The sequence below is a fragment of the Hetaerina americana genome, unplaced genomic scaffold (genome assembly GCF_022747635.1).
Source record: "Hetaerina americana unplaced genomic scaffold, ioHetAmer1.1.p SCAF_12, whole genome shotgun sequence".
NCBI lineage: Eukaryota > Metazoa > Arthropoda > Insecta > Odonata > Calopterygidae > Hetaerina > Hetaerina americana.
This window is the reverse complement of record NW_027286292.1, coordinates 20,112,202-20,132,850: the sequence shown is the minus strand read 5'-3', so window position 1 is coordinate 20,132,850 and position 20,649 is coordinate 20,112,202. Positions and strand designations below refer to the sequence as shown.

Below are 20,649 nucleotides of genomic sequence, written 5' to 3'. Positions count from 1 at the left end.
AACGAAGTATAAATAAGAAACATTGGAATGGATGGCCAGGAATGGAATGATTCAAGTGTCGAGAGATGTTAATGCAAGAAGCATTAAATAAACGAAGAACCTAGCTAAGCATAGAACTGAGTGGAGAGCTGCAAACCACCAATATTTCCACTGATAACTGCTAATCAGCAATAAAAACGATGAACTACTCAAGTTGCTCATTCGTCATGAATTGGTGCAATTTAACTCGCTATGGGCGAATAATTTCCCCTCAATTAAATTGACTGTACAAATATTCACCTTTCTTTTTAAACCGAAATGATTTAAAATTCCTGTTCGCAAATGAAAGTATTAAATTGCCACCAAATGGCTTACTCAAAAGTCTCCTGGAAAATTTTAATAACTTCCTCAGTTTGTGATTTTTTTAAATTTTAATAATTTTTCCTTCAGTTCGAGGATATTTTTTATTATCACCACGTGACATTTTGATTGGTGCTTATTGTACCTCTTGAACAAAAATCATAAGTTCTTTAAATCATCCAGGGGACAAAAATGAGGGGAGTAGTTTGACGCGGCTCGGCAGTTTTCAGCGGAGAGGTTGCCTCCACCCTATTAATTTGCCCTGAAAAAATGGAAAGCCTCCAACAAGAAAAAATAATATTATTCTTTATAAAGCTTTCTAGTGAGTGCGTATCTGTGCGTGCCCTTAATCTCATTTTACTTTCAAAATCGCACCTTGTACAATTGCTACGGTGGAGTCAAATTTTGTGTATTCGCTTATTGTCTTTCATGTTCCGAGGAGAGGCTGGAAACGAGGCCTCTGTCTTTTTGCATAATATCCTTCAGCTTTCGTTTCAGTTCCCATTCTCGAATCTGGGGAAAATTTATCTCATATTAAAGAATATCCCATAATTTTAATCGTTCGTTTTCGGAAAGGATTTTTCACGGGCGGAAAACAAACCCTATTAGAGATAATTTATTGAACACGTAAAAAAGTCAACGAAGAACGGGAGGAGAGCAGTCTTCGGAGCACCCACCAGGGGCATCAAATTCATATTCATTTTAATCAACACATTCGTTTCAAAAGGGCCCAAATGTAATCATTTTAATGCAAATTTCTGTGGTTCTAGTCACCGCCTCCTGCGGGGGGTTCACAGAAAAAATATTTTGAAGGGATGAAAAAATGTAGGGAGGAATGTGGGCTTATTATTTTTTCCCCGAACCACACCATTCACCCTCCTTCTCTCCTTAGAACTTGGCCTTGTCCTTAAAAGAGTAAAGGCCCGGAGTTCTTCAGCGGAGCAGTCCGTCGCGGCATACCGACGAATGCGGGCGGTATTCCCGGCCGTCACCTACAGTCAGCCTTCCCTGAGCTCCGCCGCCACCGGGACGTTATTTAAATCGGACCTCCATGTGGTGTCACTCCGGACTAATTCCCTTTCCCTCGTCCGCTCTCCGCCCGCAGAGTAAAGGGGAGGAGGCGGGGAGCGGGAGAGTGACTCCAAGACTAATACCTCTCCGGCGTCTCCCCGAGTGAAACTCTCTACCTTCGTATCCTGCGAATATCTCTCTCCTTCTCCTTTTACTCCCCCCCACCCTCTCAGACTCTATGGTCTCAAAAGTGATCGCTATCATGACGCGGCTGAACTCCCATGAATCATCTCGTTCATCCTTTCCCTCCCTTTCCCATACCCAGAACCATTGGATGGAGGCTTCCCGCAAAGTTCCGTTCCACATAGCCGTCCTTAGCGACGGCCGTTAAATGGTTGTCCTCTTTCGTCATTTGAGCGATGATTATTTCTCCGGTTCGGTAATGTTTATATACATATATATATATATATATATATATATATATGTATATGTATGTGTGTGTGTGTGTGTGTGTGTGTCTAAATGAAAAAAAGTAAATCTGTCTTTTAATATATAGTTTTGTGATCGTGAAGGGTCTGCTTTTATCCTTTAATAAATTTGTAATTTAATTTTGTACAATTGAAAGCAAAAGTAAAAAAGTGAGCATTTTGAGAATCGCAAGTGAGCCTTTTTTCGTTTTTCGTTTTCGAATTTTGAGAAATTTCCCGGAAGTACCCTAAAGTGTAATAATGCACAATTTATTTCACTGTAATTTGTTATTCTGCTGCCGATAAAATATATACCAGCCTTTGTTTATTGCTTATAAGAGTTCGACTTTAGTTTTCCTCAGACTTCACCCAGAGATGAAACGTTTTCCTTGTGAATGGATGGACATATTTTGTTACATTTTATCATTACATCACAATACATAAATGTTCAGCATTAAATTTAGGACTAATCCTACGGTTAAATTCTTTAAAGGAAGCTGTTGAGTATGAGTACTTTCAAAATATTTAGGTAATAATACCTTGTATCTCTACAGCTGCTATATTGAAAGGATAAGTAAAAGTGTTTTATCATTACACTCAAAGAGTTTGAGACATTTTGCAGTTGCTCAAGGTTTTTCTATGAGCTCTGTTAAAACCTGTTTCAGTGAGCACCAGATAGCATAAACATGCGCTTCATATTTTATGAACGCATAACTTGTACTTGGTGAATAAGATATCCTTTTTATTGTACTGCAGTGATTTTCTTTAATCCTAGTTTAGTAAGAATCTTCCTGTCCTTAGCATTAATCATCTCATTTGACATTTAGATTTATAGGCAAAGACTCCTTGCTTTTAATCTTGCTCTAATAAATACGAATGTGTCTCCATATATCTTTCCCGACGAACTATCTCGTCTGTGTTTCCTCCAGCTCCATTCATCGCATTTATTTCTTCTCTCCCGCAGGGTTTCACATTCCCAGTAGACGCCGGCTATCCCCTGGACCCTCACTCCGGACCTCTCTACTACATGATGGAAACACACTACAACAATCCGTCGCAAGACTCTGGTGTTCTGGACTCTTCCGGTATTCGCATCTATCATACGCCTATATTGAGGCGCCATGATGCCGGCGTCCTCTCAGTCGGCCTCGACCCAAACTGGAAGCATATAATCCCTCCGGGACAGCCAGCCGTCATTTCGGAGGGTCACTGCATTGGGGACTGCACGCGGCACGCCATACCACCGAACGGGATAAACATTTTCGCTGTCAACCTGCACACACATCTCATCGGTGAGTCTTTTTTTCGTTTGGAGGGGAAGGCGGGCTGGGGTTGGGGTATGAGGAACTGAGGCAGATGATTTCTTTCCGCCAAGGTAATCCATAATCCGTGGCCTCCCTCAAGCCCGGCTCACGACCCCCTTCACGCCTCACCTCCGATCAACTTTAATGTTGCTTGTGTTTTAGCCATTGACATGGCGATTTCCGGATTGATTTACTTGCTCGGTTAGTCAATAAACTGTTTGTAAAATTGTAAATTAGGGTGAATTTCAACCCTTCATATTAATCGTTCCTTGCTTGTTTATTAATTTTTTCGTTTATTTGCTTTAGCTGAGTACCTCATTTTCTTTTTTTAGCAGTCATGTAAAATAATTAAAATAAAATCTGACTCTGAACTTAAAAAACTGTTTAAGTATTGTACATACTAAAAAAATTTTGAAAAAATATTGATAAAATATATATAAAATTGAAAAAATAGATAAAATCTAATTTTTTTATGGTTGTCATCCTGCAGGATGATTTGTGCCTCGACAATACTACAGCGCTTAAAATGTATTAGAATATGCTTTTTTATTGTCCTAGTCTTCTTTATTGCATAATATGTCCCAATTAAAGAAATATAAAGGAGAATCTAGATAATTAATGTGGGATAATATAAACCTTTATCTTGGCACAAATTTATGAGCGTGCTCCCTACAAATGAGTCAATTAAACCAGTCGTCACTATCCCGGAGTTCAATATGGAAATAAACACACAAATTTACTCAGTCTATCTTTTCTCTGACATGGATCCAGAGCGTAGTGATGGGGAAATATTTACCAACGAACGCCGGTGTGCATGCTATTTCATTTTATGTTCAATACTTCATGGGGCCTGCCGGCCGTGGACTCGTGCCAATTGAGCATATGGTACGTCAGATCTCCAGAAATGAAGCCACCATTGTGTGCCAAAAGCTTTTAATCACGCTCATCCGACGCCAACAATTCCGTTTTCGAAGTCAAAAGGTCTCCGCTTCTCCCCCCCCCTCCCCAAACTCCACCTAGGCAGGCTGCGGCACCCAAAAGCAGTGGGGCTGATTGATGCGAGTTGTGGCCCGCGTCGCCACCGCCTCCCGCCCCGCGCACCCACCCGCTCCAACCTCATTCCACAGCCTCCACCCAATACGGTGGAGACTCCCTCAGTTACGAATCTTTCACAGATACGTTGACGGGTGGTCATCTCGCGTGCGCCCACCCCCAGTTCGCCAAAGCCGCATTCGCTCGCCATCCCACGACTCACTTTCACGGGCAACTCCACATTTCGCCGAAGAGATTATGAAAAAATAAGAGTGAAAAAAAAGAGGCCAAGAGCGGAGAGGGAGGTGGATGCGAGATTATCCCGAGCTTCCGATCGCTGCGGAGATTGACGCATCCCGGAATCCGTTTCCGTATCCTTACTTGGCATGGCGGGGGGTGGGGAGTTAGGGGATATGGGAAAAGGGAGTAGAGGGTGGTGAAAGGAGAGTGAAGTGCGTGTTCGGCCAGCGTCACTCGTCATCGTGCTTGACGGGAATTCCCTGGAGGGTGGCGGCTGGGTTTCTGCGAATCGCGGCGATTTGATTTTTTTGCGTGGTATTTCGCGGGCAAGACGGATGCCAGCTGGAATATATTGGGCGAGATAACGGCTTGCTGCATAGAATATTTCAATGAAACAATACGCAACTACTGTTGAGTGGAAAGACGTCAAGTCTTCACTTTTCCCAAAAAATGAGTGTAAATATAAATAAACTATAGAGTGAAATAACATAACAGAGAATAATGTGATTCATATACTTTCATGACATTCGTCATCAATGCGCTTGGTTTGAAAATATTTTTATTTAATACTCAGGAATGTAATTCGGTTTTATTATGTCTCCTTTCCATTGTATCCTTAGTCATCCCGTGTATCTATTCACCATTATGTGTTTACAAACGGCATTTGCATGTTTCATGGCTTGATATGTGATACTATCAAATAGAAATTTGATTCCGGTTATGTTCAAGGTATGAAAGATATTTTTGCTAGTGAAATTACGCCTATAATGCTGATTATAATCTTGCTCGCCCAATTCTAGGCGTAGAATCAAATTGGTTGAGCATCCATCTCGGTGGTATGGATTTAAAAGTTTAAGGAATGTGCTTTCAATAAAATGGTTGTTGAATGAATTGAACTTATTTAGAAAGTTCACGAAAATATCATCGTAAAAACCTCTTATCACTGCTTTTGAAATAGTGAACGCATTTCTGCTTTTGAGGAAATGGAACAGTTGGTTGAAAATCCTCGATTCAATTTCCGCCGGAAATAGGTATTTCCCTTTGGTGACGGAAACGAAATTCAAATTTTATCGAGGTGGCTGTAATAAATAATAATAAATTCTCAAATCGTTTAACTTTCAGTTTTGATAAAAAATGGATGGAGGGAGAGGTCAAACTCCTTTGACGGCCGTAGGAAGTGTCTGTTCTTGCTTTGTAGAGCGCAGGTAAATTGGGAGGCTTGGATTATTCAAAGAATTCGCAATACGGCAACGAAAATAACTTGATTTGGCCTTTAAGCATAGTAAAATACACCAAATGATAGTAGGTATTAATAATTAATTCGAGATAACGCATTTTCAGTTACCTTCATCAAAGCATGCGCATTACCAATTGATGAAGGGACGACATTCCCTTTCATAGAAATGTCCGTGATTGGAGTTAATTTTGCAACTTGGTTAGTTTGGCAGCGTTGTAGAATTGTCAACTGTGGAAATTTCTGAGAAATCACGTAAATAAATACTCGGTGGACTTTCAGCCATGTTTTTTATCTTGGCTTGAATAACATATGAATTTCGCGAGGGTTGATATCACACAGACCTAATTTATACTTGGCTTGTTCACATTTTGATCGACCTGTCCTTCGCATTTTTGGATTATATTTTATAGTTTTTTTTCTTGACGGACCATTTCAGGGAGAAAAATCAAATTCCGGCTCATACGGGGAGGCGAGGAGCATCCTCCAATCACAGTGGATAACAATTACGATTTCAATTACCAAGAGTACCGGAAGCTGAGGAGCCCAGTGAAAGTGTATCCGGTGAGTACTTTTGGCTAAGATGAGAGTGTTCTGACCTCATCCTACAGAAGGAGTATTCTGTCGACGGTATGTCCCCCACTGTAATTTCCTTTTTATATTCATTTTGTCCTCTTTCACATTTCACAAAAATTTCCTATTTTTCCTCCCTCGCTCACTTCATATAAACGTCCGTCGGTCTGCCCATTGAAGAAAGTAATAAAATTCTGGGTATTTTACGGAGTACCAAAAACGAAAAATTTGCTTTTTCATGTCCTGCTATTCATAAGCAGTTGTATTATTAATCGATTCATTTTTGACTGGGTTAGCAAAATCGTAAATTTTACTCGACATATGCATATTTGCATTGATGAATGCTCAAGTGTATATAGTAGCATACTATTTCCATTAAATTAAATATTAACATATTATTTCTATTAAAGTAAATAATATTCATTCCCATTTATGATTCCAAATTAAACAAACAATAAATTAAGCAAAATTTGGTCATTTAAGCTCTTCTTTCATTTTGCAATAACTAATTTTTATTTGGAAAAACCTCTCCAATACATCTATTGGTAAATTGGTTACCTAGATTGAAATTACTATTGTATTTTCTTGATTTGTAGAACTCGGATAATAGTAATCCATTACCTCTTCAATGGTTTGTGTACAACAAAATTTGGAAGTACAGTTAGCTCAGATAAATATAGTGTCATAATTGGAATCAGTATGAAGGAAAGCTGTATATTTCGATTGTTTCCCAGTTGACATATCTCATTGTTATATAAAATCTAGCCATTAATAATTCAAATTCACCAGATTTTTCACTCTCTTTATCTTCAAGAATGTTACGTTTCAACTTCTCAAATCTGTTTCACTTCATTATCACTCGCAGCGATTAGATTTCGCTATTTTAAATGGCACCATTTATGTGGTTGGTTTCGATGATAAAATTATGATTTAAAGGGTTCTTCATCCGTCCTTTGTCATGTATATTTCATAATTAATAACTAACTTCTATATCATTCGAGGGCGATTGCCTTCATTTTACAATGTATCAAGATATGCCGTGATGGATAATCGGAGCGATTATAGGATATACCATATCTCTGTGATTCGGTGGCTATCAATATTTACTGAAGAGTTATTATTAAGTTTTAATCTCGTCCTTTATGGCAGAGTAGTATATATAAATTTTGCATAATGGCAAGTTTCAACTCCTTTCCCTCCCTGCATCAGAATCAATTCCTAAGGGGCCGGTTATGGGGTAAAGAATGAAACATTTCCACCGGCCGAGCAAGTCAAGAGAGCCTGTTATGGATCAGTACCTCCCACACTCCGTGGACCGCATAGCCCCGTCGCTCCCTTGGGATCCCTTCAAACCGGCTGCAGACTACATAATGGGCTCCTTTTATGCCTCTTTTAAATCGGCCGAAGAATAGGGATCGCATTGAAAAGCACTGAATATCTCCCGCATTCAATGGGTCACGGCTCTTAGACCGTAGATGTTGGTACTCAAACCGACTCCATATGGTTGTGCTTGTGTGTGTTATATTTTTTTCTTACCTCTCCAATCCTCATCTTTTCCATGGGCTCTGAAGGGTGACCACCTGATCGCCGAGTGCGTGTACAACAGCATGGATCGCTCCACAATCACGCTGGGTGGCCTGACCACTCGTGAGGAGATGTGCTTGGTTTTCGCTCTCTACTATCCAAGAATGGAACTGTCCATGTGCTACAGTCTTCCATCCCTTCCGACCGTCCTACATTCCCTCGGAATTCAAGAACTTTGGCCGTAAGTATTGTATGATTTTTATTCTTAACTGTCTCTATTTGTTTTTTTCTGTTCTTCTCTTATGGGTCGTATTAACTTTTTCACTTGAAATAGACTGTGGAGATTGGTAAATTGGTTTTGTTCATTTGAATAGTTCATACATTTGAGAGTACTCCCATTATCAAGGATTGCACTTTTTCAGTAGAGAATAGGTAGTAATGGTGAATTAGAAAAACGCTCCATTTAAAAATTTTTGCGGCATTGTAAATATCCAAGTTGACCTACTCTACCTACAATTAATTGGCGTCTTCATTAATAATTGTAAAGAAACACATTCATGAAAATGAATAAGCGATGTTTATAATATCAGGGATTCAGGCATCGAGGTTGAGAAAAAACTGTCGCAAGTTATGTTTCATAGATGTCATTGCCTCTCACAGATAAAAATACTATTAAATATTTATATTTCTTGTTGACATTGCGAGGGTACTTTAATGTCTTCGCGGGTTCATGTAACCCTTGGCCTCTCTAGGTTCCTTAGTCTTATTACTTTTTTTTTATTTGGCCGACTTAACAGTTTTATGACATTGGACCGAAAAGATCTCAAATGGTATCTCGGTCCTTGCTACGGCCCCGGCGCAAGCTCAACCGGGAAGGCATTCGTAGCCGTACGTACATACAAGTCGTAACAATGCATTCACCCAATCTGGCGGGAGGATGAGAGGGGGCAAGTGGGACGAAGAGTTTTATTATCCCCAGTGGGTGATGCATGGTTTTTATTGCGCAAGAGCACGGCGCGTGATCGAGGTTACGTGAGATACCCCACTCTTTCCCCTCGGATATTGCGTCGAGTGAGTTTTCAAATATCTTCCCAGGCAGGGGGGGATTGAGATTTAATTTATAGCGCTCCCTCCCCGTCCGGAATCAATTTTCTTTCGTTTAGTGCAGGTGCAGGGAAGGTCAGGTAGACGAGGAGTGCCCACTGACGGAAGAAAGCATCGAACACGAAACTCGCGTACATTTTCTGGAGGTATTTCCCACGTAACCAAACTGGTTTGAGGATTGATGAGGAGGGCGTAGGATATTCGCTGCTTAGATTGAAAGCATGCTAGAACTAGCCGGTCAAATCCGTATGCATGCGGAAGGCGTCAAGCAGTTGGTTTTGCTCATGAGGATGAAAAATTACTTAGCATGAATTTTGGATAACTCTCTTAAAACTTTTATGTTAAACACGTTTACGAAGAGAATTGGAGTTCTCAAGTAATTCCAGATAGTGTAAGACCTCGTGAATTTCGGCTACAAACTCATAATGGTTATGGCATGTTAAATAATTCCTTCATAAACTAACCCATATATATATATATATATATATATATATATATATATATATATATATATATATATATATATATATATGCATATATATATATATATATATATATATATATATATATATATATATATATATATATATATCTGTGTGTGTGTGTAAATGTCTACATATTTAAGAATCCGCAAGAGTAACGATGGTGCCAACGGGTTATAATTACGACACATTCTCGCAACACTACTAGTATATTCACAAAGGATATTTGTTTACAACCTTTTTGCTCGAAATTATTGTTTCGCCACGAATGTCTATTATCATTTACGTCTAAACGTACTTTAAGTGAAAATATGTGTCTGTGATCACGTGAGTTGAAATTGATTTTCTTTCAACGTAGTCTTAAAGCAGTCTTCATTTGAGTTAGCTCTAATGATTAATCGGCATGGAGAAAATGCCACGGAAAATTATTTAGCGCATGAATTTCACTACCGAGCGTTGTCTTAAATTTATCTCATCGATCTTCCCTGTGCTGAAACCACCCTCGAGCATTTTAAAGCACTTTGGTAGTATTTATCGCTATTATTTATCACTAATTACCAGATTTGGATGGTAAATTGCCCTTATATCATCGTTGACCTCACGTTTCTCAAGCAATTACGGTAGATTTTCGGATACCTCTCTCGCCCGCTAAAAGTTTAATAACCCAACACGGTTTGGTTCAAATCCGTCAACTCGCTACCCTCTTTGTGAAGGTCTGAAACCCATGCCTAAGTTCTTTTTATCAGCTCAAGTAATATTCCCAAACTAAGTTTATCACACGTAAAAATCCGCTTTCATTACAACTCTCCCGCGTTTTTGAAATAAAAAGTAAGAGCGAACATGTATATACAACATGCCAAGCAGTACTTTCGTTTCCGAACCAGTAAAACCCCTTCTTCCAAGCGCTTGCTCGTTTTAACCCTATCGAGTCTCCAGGGGAGAAAATAAGGGAAACATGGAAAGGAATTTCGAAATTTATGAGTATTCTCGAATCTCTCTTCTCGTTCCGTCGACAGCGGCATAGTGTTCTTTCTCAGTTCCTTCCAACTGAGACATTAAACAGCACCTTATGGATAGGAGTAAGTTCCAGGCCCACCTAGAGGCCGTAATCACAGACTGATCAGCAGTGAGCATCCACAGTCTAATCGAACCTCATAAATTACGATGATTCCGATACCAGGTGAATACAGCTAATGTTTTCTTTTGTATTTTTAAAAATTATCTCCTTTTTCATTCCAGCCATTAGAAGCTTATGTAAGAGAAAATAGATGAAAGTGGGAAAAGAACTGACATGTAGAATGGAGTAATAGGTGGAGCAAAATTATATGTACCATGGTTGTGAACATTACTTTAATATAATACGGTGGGTTATGGTTTAATACTGAAATTATGAGCGTGGAATACATATTTACGACAGTCGCAATAATCATTTTACAATAGCTATTACAGTGAATGCTATTATGAATTATAAAACTGAAGTAAAGCTGGAATGAGGGTGGAGATAGAATATTATAGCAGCATTGTTAAGGAGTAAATACCACCATTTGTATCAATTTACAGCAGTTCATTCTTCTGAACACACTCGTAAATATCACTGGAAGGTTAATTAATTAATCATGAGAAAACGACATCATCATTGGTTGTATTAGAAATTTGATGCATATCTCTAGAGGCACAAGTTAATTAGAATATTTACAGCTAATTTATTCCACGTGCTCATAAAGCATGATTTCACTAGCATTGTTCATTTCATATTTTCTGTCTAGGTATGATAAAGAACGCTCTCATGGGGATGAAGAAATTGTCCCAGTTCATCAAATTGTTCTTCATAGCGTAGTAAACTTCATATAACGGCGATTTATGATCAGTTGGTGTTCTCGTATTATGTGATCGTGAAAAACGTGGTCTTAATCAAAACTGTTGTGAACAAAGTCACAACGTGGAGTTCATGTGTCATATCACTCTTCTCGCTCAGCTGCGTCGAGGCTGACCAACGAATGACTATGGACCATGCCTCACCGAAACTAACTGATCGCAGTCTATCAAAGTATCTCGTGCGGCAAGTTTTGAAAAGTCTGGGGGTTCTGTTTTTCGTTTTGCCTTGTTTCTTGGCGGAGGCTTCCCGGCGTGGATAAGCGCTCAGCCCTCGACGATCGGACCAGAACACCGAGGCAAGATGACAAAAAGGAGGTGGGGCCCCCGAGAGCACTCACTCCCCGGTGTTCCATCCCTGTCTGCATCACCCACCTCTAACCCCTTCTTCACTCTCCTCCCCGTCCCAATCCTTTCGCCCCTCAACACGTGCTCGCCTACCCCATCGATTCCGGCTCCTCCATCACCTCAGCCCACCCGCTGCCATTACTCTCCCCCCTCCCCGATATTATTCCACTTTGTTACCTTCCGGCCGGAACGAATTGCCACTCTCTGGATGCGCCAGTGCGTTTAAGATAATGCACGTCGCTTGGTAACGATCGCCGGTCCTATTATGTGATATTTATCCTTTGGAATTTTTGCATTACGGACCCGATGCAGTCATTGTCGAGTCCCTTCGTGTTTTCATCGCCGTGCACGCCAGCCGGCACTTTTACACGGCCTCTGTCTCTCTCCTTAAATCCTCCTGCGAGGTAACAACTTGCGCTCTCCTTCGTCTGAAAATTTATATTCACTTTCCGTGGCTTGAATCGATAGACCCGACGTAGTATCAAGGGCAATGCTGAATCTTCAGTGGATCATGCTTTTATCGAGGTCGGCAAAGTGAGCCGGGCACGTGAGATCCTTATTTACGTGAAGTGGGCGGTGGGAGAACTTGTCTCACGTACGTTTCGGTTTAGAATTAAACTTTCCTTATCGATATAATTCCATCAGGGCTATGACGCTCACCCGCGTGCAAGTTTTCCTTTGAGAAATAAATGCGGCTTGCCGAATGTAAGCAAGAATAATTGAGATTTATATTTCTGGAAACTTTGCCGAGTTGAATATCATCACAAGCATAATGCTAATATTTTAGTGGTGGGAAGAACCACGTAGGAATATATTGTCTTTTGAGAATCGTCGTTGGCAACGAAATAAATTCCCAAGTTTATAGAGGAGCCAGAGCATTTATTGATATATTCATCACTCGTTCAGTACAAATGTTAGGATTCCTTGAAAACTTAAACGTTACCATATTCAAAAATTATTAATTTTCTAAAATAATAATAATTTAAAATAGTTTCTTTTTATTATATCTCTCTCACACTCAAATCATTTTGTGGCATTGCTGGGTCCGAATCCATTTTTTGCGGCTTTTCCACATGCTCGTGATCAATTTTGGTCAAGGAAAAATGACGAACTACGTTTTTATATTTGATGTTTTTTCTATCCTAATGTGTCCAAGAAGATCTTTATTGGACGCCGCACCCTTTGGTCACTCCGAAGTGCCTTGCTACTTTCCAACGAAGGTTTATGTGAGAACTCTTTAAAGTAACTGTTCCTGGGTATCTAATTGTCCCCAACAGCTTGGGTCACCTAAGCTGTACGTCCTCCTCCAAGACCATCAACGACGTTGGTTTTTGATTCGATATCGAAGACTTAACACCGGATACGACACCTAAGCTGGCGTAAATAGTTTTTTAAATCTTCACGGGAATGAAAGATCCCACTCCAGGCCACCTATCTTGCCATCTATTTTCCTCTATCCTCAACCCCAATCTCAGGTCCTTTCGCCTTCCATCTTCTCTTTTCGCCAGTACCCGAAAGAGGAGACATTGATATAATTCCGCTAGATTCGATTCCCATGCCTCAAATCTCAATTTTATCTCCTATCAGATCGCCGGTCATTCTTGAAGATGTAATGTTTTATGTATTTTAAATATATCTTAGGGTAGTTTTTCTTTATAATACAACAATTAGTGAGCACTTAGCGCAATAACCATTGGAAATAATTTTTACTTAAAATTTCTGGTTAAAACAAGTTCTCCGGCTAACTTATGAGCACTCTTTTGGAAATTCCTCCGCCTAAATCTCACCATTCTGGGAGGTGTATATCTATGTAGCAATACGCGTATTGTTTAGGTATGGACGTAATTGAAACCTAGCTTGAAAGTACTCCAATGCCAAAATCTGTTATCCGCTTTTGGAATTATTTGTGAATATTTTAAATGTCTTATACTCTTTCCGTGGTATGTTCCCATAATCATCTTCTTATTCTCTTACGACTTAGTTACTTTCGATGAATATTGAACTTGCCATAAAAGATTGAACAGGAAAGAATAAAGAATTGATACGTTTTGCTAAATTTCTTCATTAAAATCGGTCTACATGCTTAGAGCATCATTGAGGACTTAAAATGTGCTGGTTGCGTAACTGTAAACTTTTGTCAATATAGTTTACCAGCCTAGTTTGACTGAGCGTAATGAAACTATTTGTGCAGCTTATTACGGTCTAAAAGTAGAAAATTAGTATTTAAACCTTTTTCGTCGAAGTTGTTGAGATACCATCTTCATTCACTTTATTCTCAGTTTTAATTTGGAGCTGAATTTAATTGACATAAAATCAACCACCTATCCCACTTTGCATGAAAGGAGTCATATTAACCGAGTTAGTGGAAATTTTGTCTGACTATTGACCAATTTTTTTAAATCACAGTCGATACAATTTCCATAATAAGTCTAAATTATTGGTGAGAACTCCTATAAAACTTGTAAACTCCTGCTACAGAATGACTACATACCGACGTGTTACAAATCGTACATTCGTGAAAGGAGATTATAATTCCAATGAACCTTAACGTAAATTACCATCAGACGAAGGTCCAAAAGAAATCTCCTCTTTTCATTTTGAACCATCAACATATTTTTTTGTTCTGGGTTGCTCAATTTTACAGAATATTTCTGAATTGAGCAGATTAAATGAATCTTTTAATATTTTCAGTGTTAGCAAAATAATTAAATACGTGTTATCAGGTGTACTTTTCAATAGTTAAAATTACTTTCATAGTACTCGAAGTTTTAAGTTACTTTTGATTTCATTCCTGAAACATTTTCTCCATGAACCAACTGTGTTTTCTGCACGCGCGAACACATCTATTCCTATTCCTTGCGGTCAACAGTCGAATACTACCTTGCACTAAAAGAAAATCATCGAGATATGTAAATGTGTAAATTACTAACTCAAGGATGTAATTTTTTTTTACTGTTTATCCTGGGAATCCTCGTATTAAAGATCCTTTTTCACTTTGACTTGAACAAAATATCACATCAGAATCCGTATTTGACACCATTGCCCCTGTGTCTTTGTACGTCATGGGTGAAAAGAAATTACTCTTTTTATAGCCTAACACTTCGCTATGTTATCTTTAGCGTTTTAAAATATCCTTGTCGTCATGTCATGCATTTAATTCCTCTTTCTATTATAACCTTGGGAATATTTTTTTCTTCTTTTACGGAAATATTTGATGGATTTCCTTATCAAGTAAACTTCTTCACAGGATATCGTGCAGTTTTTCTGCAAACGGTGTCATAAGCACGCAGAGCTTTCTCTTGCAAGTATGCCTCATACGACGTATTTGAGGCCTCTGCGACAGGGCATTACGTTTCACAGCATTGTTTCGTTGAACTGTCATTAATTGCAGCGTATTGGATGCAAATTTGGGTTATGAAATGAGGTCATAAGATAATTAATGAAAGGGATACGTAGAAAATGTGTTAAGTGTTTGGTAACCACGTGAGCCCACCTAAGCTGTTGCTTCTTACCCTAACTGCCATAAAAATATTTATTTTGACCTGACAACAATGCTTTTTTTCCCAAAGTCGAGTAAGCTCATATTTATGAACAGCTGTCTTCCGCTTCCTTAACCAAGGCTCATTATTTATTCTGAGTAGTTATTTGGGGGTCCATTTAGGCTGAACGATATTCAGAGTCATAACGAAAATATTAGGAAAAATATATGGTCATTGAGTTATTACGCATCAAAATGACCATAAATGTACGTCCATTGTTTTTTTCTTGTTTTTAGTCATAAAGTTAAATCAATGGGTATATATTATGAAGGACAAAGCATTATTGGTTGAGTTTTTTTTTAATTTACGAAGAATTATGGGCGCACTCGTTGACTCTCAAAATTCCGGGGAAATGTGTTCATATATTACAATATTTCCTTTCCTGAAATGTATTTAGTAATGAAGGAAATTATCCATGAAAGGTTTACGAATTCATTGGGATACATTGATTTTTTTTCTGTCAGGACAATTATAAAATATTGTCCTTTATTTTTGGGATTACAGACCCATGCTGCTTGATACTGAAAACAAATACTCTACGGTCGGGTGATGATTAACTGTCGTAATTCTAATACGCAGTATTTCAATGAGATAATCTTTTCCAATTCCCTCGGCTGGAATTTGAGGCCTTCATTAGTTTAACCACGCCGAATATTTTATGATAATTCAGTCCTTTAACAAATTTCTGTATCTGGTCCGAACAAAATGGTAATTGTCAGGCCATTAATTGATTCTACGTTAGGCTTCATTGAGTTGTTTAAATTATCGGTTCGCATTTTAGTCACTTCTCCGTCGATGCTTCATTAAATGCTCGCAACATTTAATTACGGTTTTCTGAATGCATTTCAAAGGGGTTAAACTTAGTTGGATAGTGATAGTTCAACAACTTCTGTGCATGTACAATCAAGTAAAATCTGATATACATACATAATTCAATTAGAGTAATACTTTTAAATAATCTTCAGTTTTAAAGTGTGCTCTGTCTTACAACTGGTAATTTTTTTTGTTTGAGAAGATTAAATGTGTATTTAGGTACATTAGAAATATCTAGTTTTGTCTTATGACTGGTGATTTTTCTGTATTTTTGAGAAGATTAAGTGTTTTTTAAGGTATATTAGAAATATACAGTTTTTCAAGTGGTTTATATAATCTGTGGTCTCCCTCCTCCGACTATCACAGATCTCCCGACCAGGGAAGTTATGTTCAAGGATAGCCTTTGAATAAGTCAGCGCACTGCAGACGTTTGGTGTCAAGCGTGCTTATGAGTATTTTATGTACCACAGTGCCTTCAATTAACCGCGTATGCTTATCTCTGCAACATTTTAGTTTGTCTACATGAGTTTCCGGCATGCATATCATAAGTTTCAATTTAAATATACTTGTATGATATCGGTTTGGAACACTACGGGTTTTACTTTGGCTAACCGATAGTACTCTAATATTTTTTCAATTACTTATTCGTGTAAACTAAATATATTCCTAACTTTGTGGTGCATTTTCATGTGGTAGTGATGTTTCACATTCTTGCTTGTGTTGTCCTGGCTTGCGTGTTTTAGGATGGCTTTCGTGCTGTATCCTGGGGTGCAGTTTTTTGTTGTTTGGCGGTTTATGTGTTTGCATGAGTATTGGATGGAGGGAGTTTTGCATGAGTGTGTGCGCTGCTGGGGTGTAATTTTCCGTGTTGTTTTTTGCATGTGGTATTTTTCGTTTTTACGGTTGGTGACCTAACACCCCCCGCCACACGCCCTTGCGGCGGCTTGCGGGGTATTATGTAGATGTAGATGTAGAACTTTAAAAAGGAACATGATGAGTAGAAAACGTCCGCACCCTTTCGTTGTCAATAATATGGGTGAAAATGAAGGGAATGCAAAATTTTATGGAAGCGACCTCTCTCGTTATTAATTCTTAGTATTCGTTTTGAAATATTGGCATAAGACTTATTGGAAACATTGACTAGCTTGTCAAACATATGAGTAGATTCAACTTGTCATTGTCATGATTTATTTTCTACATGCCAGTTGTAATTAAATTTTATGGTTGAGATATTTTACGCCCGTAAATATATTTTGGGTTCCCGGAAGCTATTTTCAGTACATCTGCTTGAATCACATTAATTACTCTTGGGTGTAATCTTATTCAATGGTAAAAATATTCCTTCGGCGCCGGAGATTTCTACAACCAACGCGCATCCCAAGTTGGTATTTATCGACCAGCCCTCACAAATGCCAGTGCAAGCAAACTCGTCCACGGAATGGATGCATCAGAGTAAAAAGAACTTGCGGATTGTGTATTCACTTTCGGCGGGCTGGATGAATTACTGTATTTTCACCAACGCGAAAACTATGTGGAATGAAACGAATACCTCCTCCAATTTCTGTTGGCCTCACCTCAACACATCTCTTCCGCCACCCGCGCCATCCTATTCCCTTCCCGGTTCCAACAACACCTCGGAGAGGATAATGGAGGGCTTTGATGGTGAAAGTGCCTCACCATCCCTTCCTCCCCTCCCAACGCCATCCCCTCCTCTCCGCACTCTCAGTGTGAGCCTTTCGATTCTCAAAGGGGTGGGCGAGGGTTGCATTTTAAAGGTTGACCGTCACTGATTTAACGATGAAGATTCCTTTGGGTCCATTGTTGGGGGTGGTTGGGCATGTCTGGGATGGAGGATGGAATGGTCGTCGTTGATGGATAATATGGTTAACTAGATACAAAAAAACAGGGCTATGGGCCAGTAAGACTTCCTACCATTAAAGCGTCGCGACCTGAATGCTAGGCTAATATCCTGAACGGGAAACATGGGTAGGTTTGAATGATATTGGCAGGGCAGATATTAGATATTCTGAAAAGGCTAATGTTTGTAAATTTATATTTTTAAACAATGTCATCTTTATAACGATGTTGAATTACGAGTATGAGATTCAGAAACTGGCTGCTGTCATCTACTTTGCGCTGTTGATATTTCCTCCCATGAATAAAGTTATTTCACTCGAAAATGAAATGTGGCCCAGCGAAAGGTATTGACTTTTCACATTGGATAATTAATTTCAAACACCCCAGGGATCGGGATGGTGTGGTGTACAGACTTCCCACCGTGAGGGCCCGGGTTCGAATCCCGGATGTGGCAGATATCTTTCAATGGTATCCCGATCCCTACTCGAGATGCTTTATGGAGAGTACTTTGAGTGAGTACGATGTCCGTCGGATGGGACGTTAAATTGCGGACCCCTTGGCGCCTTTCGACAAGAGTAGGCAAATGCCGACGCCGGGTTTTCTCTCCACTATTTCTTTCTCATCCATTCCTAATGGCGCAAATGACCTTAGCTGCCGGTTGCCTCCCATAAAAATTGCAACTGCAACTACTCCAAGCACTCCAGGGTTACTTACGTTGCCATTCATATCTAAATAATGGAATCTAATTATGTAATTTTCTTAAACATTATAATTCACGACCTACGTACAATATTCAATACTCTCAGCTATCTGCTGCTAATGTCATACACTAAGGAAGAACCAATAACCTTAGTATCCAAAGGCAATGGAAGGTCAAGGAAATAAGACATCTTTGTCAAAAATTGCCGAAGTTGGAGTTTTAAATTTTCAAAAATTTGATGTGATCACCAGTATAGGTAGAAATTGTTGTTATTTTATATAAATTCTCTTCATATATTTAATTATATCGCTTGTGGTACGGAAATAGTTTTGTTGCTTCAATTGAATTTCCAAGTTTCAAGAAATAATCACCGTTCAATAGACGCAAGACCCATATCAGCATTTTCATTTTCCTTGAGAAAGAATAAATAAATGCAGTATTTCAGGGTGGTTCATTTCAATAGCCATATGATTTTTTTGCTTAAACCTTTTCTTTGTTCTAATTCCTTTTTCCATTTATCTTAATAGACCAGTCAGACCCGTGATATTAAAGCTGGTCCAGTTCCCTTCCCTTACCAGCGCACCTGGAGTCTCGAGATCAACTGAAACCCCGCCCCCCTGCATTCCCTCCTTTACCCCGTCGCAAATCTCTCCCTCCACTTCATTCACAGCCCAACTATCCGCTTAAACACCCACGGTCAGCTCCAGTTCGTGCCTGGGAATCCCTTATACCGATTCACCCTCTGCCCGCCGGGTTACTTAGTGAACGGCCATATAAGATCGAGTTTCTCGCCTAGGGTCCGGTATAATTACAATTTCCACGGAAAGAAGATTATGCGACGTGTTAGTATTACTTTGGAATGTGGGCTCCCCGTGTTTGATTAATAGCCGTCTAACCTAGATATGCTTATTAGGGAGCCGACTCTCATTATTAGTATTACTGCTTTTCGGCCAGTCTCTCAGGTTATCCTAATTTTCTTCTCAATAGGGCTCCTGTTTGTGCGCACCATATGTGATTTGTGGCTTTTCGTACCTCCATTAATCGCTGAGAGTTGGACGAGAGCAGGCAATTTAATCGAGCAACGGATGATTTCAGCTATCGACACGTACGATTTTGCGGCTGCTCCTTAGGTTTGCTTTGGGAAAAATATAACATTTTTTTCTTTTCCTCGCCAACTCTGGGCGAAATGTACTCGATTAAACTTTCAAGGGACATTTGCGTCAAATTAAATGGCTTTATTGCGTATAGGAACTGGTGAAATTATATGCTGTTGGAGGTTTCTCATATTCGAATAATTCGTCATGTTGAGTCAATCATCATTTTAAAATTAAATTTTTAATTTAACTATTAACTTCTCTGGATTGTGAGATGATTCTAACAAAGGGAGTCCATTGAATGAGTATTAAGGCTATGAAATAATTTTTATGGTTCATAGTTATTTTGATTTGCGCATGAAAAATTGACTTTAAAAGGTAGAATAATTTTCTGAGATAAGTTATTTTGTGCATAAGACATCATGAAGGGAGTGCGTTACAATCTTTCGGCCGTAGTAACTATTTTCAGAATATAATATTCTCATCCTTCTATTGTTATAAGCTATTATTAAATATCTATTTTGGCCAATTTTATATTTGATCTAAATTTGGCCTGTTTTTCAATGATATTCTAATGCAGAAGGACATGGTAAATTGCCACCGATTAAATGAAGATCATAATAAATAAGCCTAACGGTTCTCAATTTATCAACGATAGCTGCCTGAGGTGATATGGCCCTCTGGGATATTTTAAGTTTTTTTACCATAAGCTTTCCTTAAAGCTATGCTATGCTTTATGCCCAATGCCTTATGCCTAATAATAAGCATTAACAGAGTATTTGCATCTGGAAGCCATCTTGCATTGGGAATTAATTGCAAAGTTTATTTCATTCTAATTGTATTAAACGTTGCTACCTCATTTTATATATTTAGGAAGAGGCACTGACTACTTGAAATAATATTCTTTTTAAGCAAAGTATTTCAATTTGAGATACACATTTGTTTGAGATTGTATTACTACAGAAATGTGCATAAATCTTCCAAAAATATAACTGCGGGATGAAATTTCGGCGTTGAGGTCATTCACAGCTCTTCCCGATGGCAAAACCTTTGTATTTAGGGTTTGAACCTTTAAAGTGAAATAATGACTAAAATGTGTCTGTACCTATGTTAATG

At 38.8% G+C, this 20,649-nt stretch overlaps 1 protein-coding gene across 1 annotated transcript in view; it reads left to right on the top strand.

Annotated features, from left to right (window-relative positions):
* The window catches only part of olf413 (DBH like monooxygenase olf413), an 868,967-nt gene that overhangs the window by 814,098 nt on the left and 34,220 nt on the right, over positions 1–20,649 (top strand). The window contains exons 7-9 of the mRNA XM_071582772.1: positions 2,782–3,109; positions 6,067–6,191; positions 7,772–7,965. Of these exons, the coding sequence (XP_071438873.1) occupies positions 2,782–3,109; positions 6,067–6,191; positions 7,772–7,965 (647 nt within the window). The remainder of the gene's footprint in view (positions 1–2,781; positions 3,110–6,066; positions 6,192–7,771; positions 7,966–20,649) is intronic.